At 50.5% G+C, this 10,746-nt stretch overlaps 1 protein-coding gene across 1 annotated transcript; it reads right to left on the bottom strand.

Moving 5' to 3' along the window:
- Positions 1–5,962: 5,962 nt before the first annotated feature.
- GPR3 (G protein-coupled receptor 3) lies at positions 5,963–9,498 on the bottom strand. Its single transcript, XM_030539234.1, has 2 exons — positions 9,386–9,498; positions 5,963–8,295 (listed from the first exon to the last, which is right to left on the bottom strand). The coding sequence occupies exon 2, from the start codon at positions 8,277–8,279 to the stop codon at positions 7,293–7,295; it is 987 nt and encodes a 328-aa protein (XP_030395094.1). The 5' UTR covers positions 8,280–8,295; positions 9,386–9,498; the 3' UTR covers positions 5,963–7,292.
- Positions 9,499–10,746: the final 1,248 nt, after the last annotated feature.

The raw sequence follows: 10,746 nt of genomic DNA, 5'->3' as shown, positions 1-10,746 counted from the left end.
ACTGCCGCTGCACACCTTGTGGACATCTTCAGAGAACTATCCGTGATGACTCCAAGATCTTTCCTGATTAGCTGTAGCTAAATTAGGGTGGGTTACCCACCCATTCGAGGTGTGGTATTGGACTCAGGAAGTCAGGGATGGGGGCAAACATGAAGTTGGGCAGAGACACTGCACTGATGCAGCAAAGATAATGGCTTGGCTGCTAAAAGAACCAGGATAGCCCCTTCCCTCCCTCCCATTCCCTTCAGGAATGGCTTTTGCAGAGCCCTTAGGGTCAGGGGAGAACTGGGAATCCATCTTGGAAGTTTCCCTCGCTTTAGATCCAGTTCTGCTTCCATCCCACGGGAAGCTGGTGAAGGAAAAAGCCATTTACAGCTAACAAAGAAGCAGAGGAAAGATCATGGTCTGCCAGTTCCTGAATTTTCACAAGGGCTCAGCCCACCTGCTCTGAGCAGATAATCCTGCTCCGGAGGAAAGTGAGTGAACCTTGCCAAGGTGGCCTCTCCCCTGGGTAACCAGTTCAGAACCCTGCAGCTGCTATTTTGTTCATACAAAAGCCAGGAACTCTGCAGTGTTTTCTGCTGCCTGCGACGATTCTCTCTTGTTTGCCTGAGGTACGTTTGGCTGTGAACCTTGTCCCTAACAGTGGGGAGTGCAACATTGGACTTACCATTTCCATGGCCCTGGGCGGAGACTGAGTATTGTCCTCTGCCTGCTTCATGTAAGGACAGAATATGGAAAACAAGCTGTCTTTATCCCCCCCACCCAGGCCTTCAAGACTGTCTAGAGTATTGGCACTGATTGGGGCAGGCAGGCAGAACTCCAAGCCTATGGAAGGGTGCACTGGGCCCTGCCCAAGCAATTGGAGAGCAGTCAGGGAGCTGTAGTAAAATGTGTGTCCAAGTTTTAGCAAAATGACTAGGGGATACACACAATGAAACCAGCAGTTGTGGATCCGCTTTCTTCATGGCTGCGTTCCTTGTTCGCCGACCCCAGGGTGCTGCCAGTCTGGCCCACCAGTCCAATCCGCCATGGAGACCTTTCAAGGGAGCTTTCCCTAAGCAGCGTCTAGAATTCATACAAGCTCCAACACTGGCGGTTTAACCCAAAACAGTTGCACTCACAATGTTGTTTACTTAGTGCATTTTTATTTTCACCTACAAATTCTGATCCCTTTTCCTTGAAAGGGTACAAGCTTGCCTCTGACGTGAAGGTGTTTGTCTAATCCAGCCCTGTACTGCATTCTCTGTGAGCCGATGGACTGGAACAGTGCCTGGAACTACTGTGGAATTCCTTCTGCTTTGTGTCCTGTGAAAGCAAACATCAAGGCTGCGTGTGGGGTCTGGGCGTCTGCTACTTCCCTGCACCGCGCTTGGCCCGATTTTCAGTTTAGGAGGGAAAGGAATGCAGCTTCAGGTAAGAATCATCTGACCCTGTAGGTCTCTCAGCTTCTAAGCAGGAGCAGTTGGGGGCAAAACCAGGGTGACCGGGGGGCATTTCTGACTAGTTTACTAGTGACCTAATGGTACGGAGGACACGGATATTTATTATAGCACCATTAATGCCCGTAGGACTTTGCCAGACATTAAGATGGCCAAGTGTTGCCTGTTCTAGCCTGATTTTCACAAGTGCTGAACACCTGCCATTCTTAACAGCTTCAACAATTAGTGTTCCTGGAACAAAATAGGTGGCTAAGTATTTGGGAGTTTTGCCGTGTGATTTGTTGTCCTGTATTCTAGCCCCAGTGGAAGTTTGGAGTATACTTAGTTCACCGTGCTCTCTAAGGATGAAAAGCTATTAACGCTGATGTGAGGCAGCAGCCACCTGCCGTGGGACTGACGGAACAGGAAATTAGACGGGAATCAACCTGGGAGCATATTGGAAATCCACGGACAGGAGGTGAGGGAGAGTGGACAGGGATTCCTGGGGTGCTCAATCAGAGGTGGAATTGCTAAGCAAGCTTCAAGCACCAATTCTGTCTTTGCCAGGGGTTAGGTCATAGGCTCGGTGGTTGGGCACCTGATGGTATGTACACAGTTAGGGAGGCTGACCGTCTCCTTTGATCTTGATGGGAATTTGGGGTTGTCTCTGCCCTTCTGGAAAATTGGGACAATTGGGTACAAAATGGGAGGGAGGGGGGAGAGAAGGACCGGGAGCTAAACATGGCTCTGGTTTGAGACTCACAAATGTGGGTGTATTGGGTTTGGGATGAGTTTCCTTTTCTGGATGTCTGAAAGCAGCAACACACCAAACTGATAATGAATGCGTGAGAACTAGTAGCCCCAGCTGGTCAGGCTGGGTGATCTTAAGTGGTCACTTCTGACCTTATCATGGTCATGGAACTCAGGAGACCCAAGCTCTGTTCCTGGCTCTGCCACTGACCCTGCTGCGTGACCTTGGGCAAGTCCATTTCCCTATCTGTGGCCCTGTTTCCCCTCCCTCCCTCAGTCTGTTTAGGTCTGTTTCGGTTTAGGCTGTCTGTTTAGGTTGTCAGCTCTTCAGAGAAAGGACTCTCTCCCTATGTGTCTGTGCAGCATCCAGCACAATGAGGCCCAGATCTTGCTTGGGACCTCCAGGCATGACGGTAATACAGCTGATAACATTCTGTTTCTGCAAGAACACTTTGCATTCAGGCATGATAGGGCACAGCCCTCTTTGTGGAGGGGGAGGAGGTGCTGAAGGCAGGATGGTGTGTGCCCAGGGGAAATGTATTCCCTGATATTTTTTCTTTAAATTTCAGTGAAACTTTTTCTGAAGCTCTGGAGTGTGAAACTGATCCAAACAAAGAGAAACTGACCAGCATTTCCACACTGAGGGGGAAAGTAGGGATTTAGGGAGACCTGCTGTTGCATCTTTTCTTAATCAGTCTAATGGTTTTTATTTGGGAGGGGCCAAACCTGGAACCCTAGATCAGAACCTCTTTGAATTTCAGGAGTGGGTTCCAGATCCACATCTTCAAGTCTAATTCCTCCCAATGGATTGGGTTGCACATTGGATCCAAAATCACATGGGGACAAATGGATCCCCGTTCCAGGTCATTCCAAGTTGGCAGAAATGTCACAAGAAGAGCTACTTGGATGGAGACGTAAGCCATTTAGGGCTGAAATCTCATGAGAACAGCCTGCAAGGTTTGTGTGTTATTGAATCCATCCTGATTCATCCTTTAACCCAAACTGGATCAAAATCCAAATTGCTGCATGCTAGTTTTTATTAAATGTATTGTAAGACGTTTGTAGCCATCTAAGAACTTGACGCCAGTCACTGTGCTGCACGCCGTAGCCACAAAGGACCCCATGCTGTGAACTGTCAACACCACAGTGCCACCCCTCCCACATATTTAATGTAAAAGAGAATCTCTCCCTCCGATGTTAGCAGTGAAGGGCCTATGACATGCCATGCAGCAGTTCTGATTCCATTCAGAAGAGATGTGGTGTTATGTGATCTGCATTCCTCCTGATTAGTTTCTGCCTGGGCCGGGAATAAATACCTTCTCATTCCCAAAACTGGGCCTTCCTACTAAGGGGAATAAGTGCACTATACCTGTCCTCTAGCTATTAAGGCGGCTTTGGTCTTCAGGGCTGCCCCTCCGGCTCTTTCATCAACTCTGTATTGACTTAGCATCTGCTGTTCTCAGGCTTCCAGCATAGGATGCTTCTGACTCTCTCTGGAACCTGCACTCACACCAAGGCCAGCAAGAGGAAGGAAACCATGTTGGAGTCAGTGTTCTCAGCACCAGTTGCCGCTCAAGAGCAGCCTTTTAGTTTGCAGTCCCTTTTCCCTTCCCATTGAACCGCTCCAGCACAGTGCATTGTGGGAGCTGTAGTATGAAGGCAGCTGCTGTTTTCCCTCAATCCAAGGGGGTGTCAGGCCTGTGACTTTCTCCTGACTCTTCACTCTCTCATGACCGTTGCGGAGGCTCACAGCATTCGAGCGCCAGGCAGAATGCGTGTAAAGACCAATGATTTATTTGTTGTGGCTGTGCTGTGATGAGGACAAAGATTAGGTGCCCAGAGAGAACAATGTTCCTTTCCCTCCCTCTGTGCCACCATTCCCACCCATTGTGCTTTCAGCCGGGAGTCATTTCCAGCACTAGCTGCATTTAGATTGCCGGAGCCATTCCTGTAAAGGAAATAAACCCAAACCCGCAGTTTGGGAACCACTTTTCTTTCCCAGGCTTCAGCCACCGCAGTCGGTTTCCCTGAAGCGATTTGGAACAGAAGAGTCCCTTTATTAGAATATAGGAGCTTAAATTACAGAGGAGATGGGCAGCTGGAGCACTGATCTGCTGAACCTAGAGCACATCTGAAACTCATGGGCCCTCTGTATTACAACCAACCCCCTCACCCCCGCTGGAACGTTATTGTACGTGTAGGTACTGACACGGTGCAGTAGTTGAACACCTCATTTTCTTTAATATGTTTTTTCTCACAGCCTCTCTTGGAGGCAGGGCAGGGCTATTGTGTCGCCAACTTACAGCAGGAGATTTGAGACACAGGGAGACTCCCTTGCCATGGGCCACACAAACGGCCTGTGGTAAAACGAGGAACCGAACCTGGGTTTCCCAAGTCTTGGGCCAGTGCGTCGGGCCTGAGCCGATCAGCCATTCTAGGAGCAGCATCCCCTTCCTTTGGGGGCGGCGATCCTCCCCCAGGATTCTAAAGCCTGTTGCAAACTACAGGCCAAGTGGTGACGTGTTGAGTCCTGCTTTACTCCCTCCTAACTTGAGCAGAGCTCCTGAGGAAGTCACTCGGGCGCTTCTGACTGAATAAAAAGGAAAAATAAATGACTGCGGCATTTGGGCTGGTGTCCATGCAGCAGCCCATCTGCAACGCACCTCCCTCTGGGCTGGAGGGTGGCACCCAACCTGTGCCCAGCATGCTGCATGATAGGCCTATGGAGGAAGTGCTAAATCCTCACTCCTGTGAAGGTGTCATGGCCCTATGGAGCAGGCAGGCCCTATGTTTTTATAGCCTCATTCAAAAGGACCCCTCAAAGCAGTAAACTGCACAGAACTCAGTCAGAGAAGGACAAAGGTCTGAGTCAGCTTTATTGGGATTTGAACCTGTGACTGCAGCATTTCAAACCTGATGCTCAAACTGCCAAGCCATCCCTTGTGTGTGCAAGGCCGCAAACTGTCCTGCGATTGAAATGAGGGTGCCCAGAGCTCTTCAGTGTCATGCAGTTTCAGGATGCCTTGGCGATCAGATTGCTGTTTGCACTAGGAGAAAATCTCACACGCCAATCTGGTTCTGTTTAACCCCATGTTATTCAGGGGTCACAGAGATGGAAATGACCACCCTGTCTCTCTCACCATCCTAGGGACCACGCACCAATCACAGAGAGCGCACAGTGAATTGGTGTGCAGACCGCTTTTGCCCAGTGACGTAGCTCAAATGCTTTTGCCTTCCTTTTCCCCTCTCCCCTCATCATAACTGCTCAGACGCCGCGGGATCATTCGGCTGTCCAGCAGCATGTTTCATCTTCTGAGATACAACACGGTGTTTGCTTTGCCACTCTGGCTCCCAGGAGTTTCATCCTGGGTCCCCCGGAGGGCAGCCATCTCCATGTGTCACAGACGGAGGGGTAGCCTGGTCCCCAGATGATGAGAGCTTTGGAGATTAGAACATGGACTCTGAATTTGGACCCAGACACCCCTGAATAGCCTCCTCCCTAACTGAATAAAAGCCACCTATGCTAGGAAGAACTTCCAACTAAGTTCTCCTCACACCTTCTATGGGTCATCTCCATTATCACTTCAAAAGTTTTTTTTCTCCTGCTGATGATAGCTCATCTCCATTGATTAGATTCTCTTCCTGTTGGTATGCATACTTCCACCTTTTCATGTTCTCTGTATGTATAAATATCTCCTGTCTGTGTGTTCCGTTCTATGCATCCGAAGAAGTGAGCTGTAGCTCACGAAAGCTCATGCGGAAATAAATGTTAGTCTCTAAGGTGCCACAAGTACTCCTGTTCTTTTTCCAACTAACTAGATGTGTTAGGCAACAATGGATGTGTCTCCCAGGAGAGTGGAGGGAAGCACTATTACTTGGGATTTTGTACAAGGTTGGCCAAAACTCTAGAAAATGTGCCATAGTGAAGAATCCTGCACTGGCTCCAGGGAGGTGGGCTGGGGGCTCTGACACATCTTTTCAGTCTCTAGAGAGTCTATGATGAAGGTGAAATTAATTGGACCCAACACTTTGTAATTTATTGAGGATGAAGTGGCCTCTTTCCAGTTACTCCCCTCACCCACAGTGAGCTTCTAATATCTCCCTCCCACACAGATCAAGCAGCAGCCACATGTTGTATGACAAATTATCTTTATTTTTCTCTTACGATTGTAAACAAGAATACAGTACTTTCCAAATCACATGGAACAAGAGTCTGTGCAACAATGCAGTGAGATTTCAAATGTCCAAAGTGCCTCTTACATTCACTTCCTTTCCAGATTCATGCAAACCTGAAGAACGTACAGTACACTGAATAGCTGTCCTCTGAATCTGAATTTGGCCAGTTGAACTCGTGCAATCTGTCTCTACTGGGATAGAAATTTTAGTTAATTGAATAGTCTCTAGTGCAATGGTTTAGAAAGCAACTCTGATCATTTGAGCCCTTGGGTTTTTATAGGCACAGTCTAGTATTGCAGCATTCCCTTTTTCGCTCCAGTTGTCTATATCTGATACAGCTAAAACATTCCATTAGCTAATACCACCCAGGGTACTCAACATGCAAAAGGAGCCACCGTTAGTATTTGTATTAAAACATAGTGAACACTAGAGGGCAGCAAACTACAGTTCAGAAAAATCTATTGTCTTGAAAAAGCTGGTCATAAATAACAATAAATTAATAAATAATGCATAAATATTTTTTTTAAAAAGGTGGTTTGGTTCTGGTCCATTGTTACAGGGGAAACAATGGATCTTTGATGTAGAAAATAATATCTGAAGAACTGAGGTAATTAACCAGGCTCTATAAAAAAAGCCAAAAGAACAAAAAGATATTCTCTCTTTTAAAAAAAAAATGTACCATAAATATTGTGTCAAAGAAAATATTTATGGAGGATCTCTTGCACACTCAAATATACATATTTGTTTGTTATGGATAAAAAATAAATATTTTTTCTTCCGTAAGTTCTAAAAGTGGAAAAATAAAGGAAGAGAGCAGCTCACGCACACAAGGGAAGGGGAATCATAGGAGACACAGAATCTTTAAGAGCTCTCACAAAATCTCTGTGGTTGTGCAAAAAGGGGAACATCGTGTGCAAATGCGTCTTTGGACCGAGGGCTGATGAGTCAGACGTCGCTTGGAGATCTCGACCTGAAAGGCATTGTGGAGGAGAAGCACCCACAGCACACAGTCCACAGCACTTTCTGGATCTCTTGGTTCCTGAAGGCATAGATAACGGGGTTAATCATGGAGTTGTAGGTAGCAGGGAGGACGGTCATGTAGGTATAGAGGGCTGGGTAGGTGTAATCTCCCAGGAGGCAGTAAATGGCAAAGGGGAGCCAGCAAGAAGCAAAAGTCCCCAAGATGACAGCTAAGGTGGAGATGCCTTTCCTGGTGGTGACGTAGTGTGAGGTGGCCAGGAAGTGCCTCTGCACAGCAATCTGGTGGGCGTGCCTGCAAACGATCTTGCAGATCTGTACGTAGAGCTGCAACATCACCGCAAAGACCATGAAGAAGGAGATGGAGAGGATGATGAGGTGGTTCTTGGTCAGGGGCTTCACGATGCTGCAGATGGAGACATCTTTCAAGCAGTTCCAGCCCATGACAGGCAGCAGCCCAAAGCAGATGGAAAACCCCCAGGTCAAGATCAGCATGATGTAAGTCCTGGTGACTGTCCTTTCTGAATAGTAAGTCAGTGCATTGTAGAGGGAAAGGTAGCGGTCTACAGTGATGGCCAGCAGGCTGCCCACGCTGGCAGTGAATGAGGTCACCAGTAGCCCCACAGTGATGAGGTTCACCACCTGCGACCGGATGCAATAGACAAAGGCAAAGTGGAATATCAGCCCCAGGCCGGCCAGGAAATCAGCAATGGCAAGACTCCCGATGAGCAGGAACATTGGAGTCCGGAAGGCAGGGGTGTAAAATATGACGGCTACCACAATCGCATTCTCGCAGGAGATGATGGTCCCAGATATGCAAAGTACCACATCCCAGGGATTCAGGGCAAGAGGTTGCACCACAGAGTCCAGGTTCAAGGAGCTGCTGCTGCCATTACTGGCTGCAAACCAGCCCTGCTGGCCTTCAGGGGAGTTGTGGGACACGTCCTTGTTCATGATGTCCAGGTGTGACCTGCGAAGGCATAGCACCAACTTCCATTTAGTGTCATTCTGTGCATACAAAGGCCCTGGCATGCAAACTGACTTGTTTTACTCAGGAGCATCTCTGAGCACTGATCAGTGTCCACTCTCTCTTGGTGGCAGATTTGGGGGGGCAGGCTCTGCCCCTTGGCTTTCCCATAAGCTGGCTCTGATCAAGGCTTACACAGTAGGCTACAGTGCAGGTTCGATTGATTTAAGCTACCCCGGTGTGTAGCATGCTCACCATTTGCACCTATGATGGGGATATTTCTGGTCAGTTTTGCATTCTTCTTGCATTTTTTCCTTTTTTGAGCAGGCAAAAAAAGGAAGGGGGTGGAGAGGGTGAGGGGGCAGGAAACTCCCTCATCCAGTTGTTTCCTTGCTTGTGTTTGCTTCCACTGCACTGCATGCAGTGCACAATTGCAGTGGATAAGTACCCCATAGCTAGAACTCAATTTTTTACCTCACAGGGCCTTTTACTAATTTAGCCCTAACTGCTGATGCTGTAAAGTTTAGAGAGCTAAATCCTCAGTAATGGAACGTGCAGGGGTAGCATCACCTCCCTGACCATTACCCTAATTACATATTTTTTTTCTTTTAATGCTACATCCCTTGCTTGGGCTCTGGCAGATCCATACCTGAGAGCTGGCACCTACCAAACAGCTGCTTTCTCAATCCTGCCATGCATCTGAATTTGCATTGGGATTGCCGAAAACACTTATTTTACTGCTCCTCGGTGTCTGCTGGGTTGGGGGTTGTTTTTGCCTCCCCACCCGTGGCCTTTGCGTTTTGAAGGCAGTCCTCTCCCTGGAAAGCTGCACCCTCAGGTCAGTTATAAACCCAGGCTGTAGGTTAACATGCGAACCTTGGCTGCTCCGACGTGCCCGCTGTGCAGCAAGACTTTGCTTTACATTTAGGGGTGTGTGAAGAATTAATGTCTGTAACACCCCCCCTTCCTTCTTTTAAACCTTATTTTGCTCTTCTGCACGTTCTAACGCTCCCGGGGGTCCAGGGGCTCTGAGCTGCAATGGAGGGGGACGCAGAAAGGGCTTCCCCCCCATGCATAGAGGGGTGCTCCTCACCTGGGGCGCTGGGGCAGGGAAGTCCGCCTGGCTCCTGTGCGGCTCCGGTGCGGCGGCTCCGGTGCTGCTGGCGGGGCGCAGGCGGAGGCTCCGTTCCATGTGCGGCTGCAGAGAGACGGGGCTGGGGGAGACGCGGCGGAGTTATAGTGAATTCGCCGCTTTTGGGGGTGACTCACTCCCCTATTATTATTTTTTTTTTTTGCCGCTGCCTGAGCCTGCGGCTCCTCCTGACTCGCTGCTGGCTGACGTCAGTGAGAGGCAGGAGCCAATCAGCTGTGGGGCGAGGAGCGGCGCGTGCCGCGCGGCATAGTAATTGGGTTCCCACTGGAGAATTCCATTCATAAAGCGCCCCCCGCCCCGCCCTCTCCCAGTCCCCGGGGCTCGCGGGAGCGGGCAGGGGCCTCTTCCCCCCCCCAGGTCCGTCTTTGCAGCGCCCGCTGCTGCGGTGAAAGCGGGGGGCGGTGCGGGGAAGGGGCCGTTGCTGTGCGGTCTCCCCCCCATGGGGTCGGTGCCCCCCAGCAGAGGCTATTCCCCGGAGCGGTGGGTTCCTGGCAAGCGGAGGGAGGGGGAGTTGCTTGCTGCACAACTTGTAGTGAGTGGGGCTCGGACCCCAAAGCCTTCGGGGGTGAGCATGGGCGGGGTCGGTGTAACCCTAACAGGGCGGGGGGCCAGAGCCCCACGCGGGACCGCGTGTCGCAGTGATCCATTGGGGGGCGGGGTTCGTGGGCTCATTTCCCTCGTGGTTGACTAGCTTCTGGCTCCCACAGCGCTGGGCTCCGAAATCAAGCCTGCAGTGTTCCCCCCCACACACACATCCAAGGAGGCTGGGGGTGGGGAGAAGGGAAGCAGCCCCCCCTAGCTTGGCCCCGTGGTCCAGGGGCAGAAGTGATCCTCTGCCGCCCCCCCCCCCAGGCTAGGGTTTCACAGGCGAGCGCTGAATAATTCATGGCCTGGAGAATAAGTGATGCCAGCCCAGCAGGGCTGGGAACTGGAGCTTCCGGCAGACAGCCCTTCCCGCCAGGGGCCGGGCCGTGCGTGGAGAGCCGAGAAACGCCACGCTGCTGCGGGGAAGTGCGTCTGGTGCAGGGCCCCGTTACGTGGCTTTTATGGGGGAGGGGAGAGAAACCCTCTCCGTGTTGTGAGTGTCTTTGGGGAGGGGGAAAAGGCATCAAGGCGTTAGGTGGAGTGGGGGGGAGGTGTCTTTCACAGGAAGGTCCCCCCACTCCTCCCTCAAAGCACGTGTCAGAGCGGAAGCAGGCTCGAGGTGTGCAGTGTGGGAATTGCACTCCCAGGCTAAAAGGGGGGGGTCCTCCGATCGCTCCACTGCAGGAGACCTTCACAGGCAGCAGCTGCTGCTGCAT

The sequence above is a fragment of the Gopherus evgoodei genome, chromosome 20, assembly GCF_007399415.2.
Source record: "Gopherus evgoodei ecotype Sinaloan lineage chromosome 20, rGopEvg1_v1.p, whole genome shotgun sequence".
NCBI lineage: Eukaryota > Metazoa > Chordata > Testudines > Testudinidae > Gopherus > Gopherus evgoodei.
Note: the sequence above shows the minus strand (reverse complement) of the source record. Positions and strands in the feature narration are given on the sequence as shown.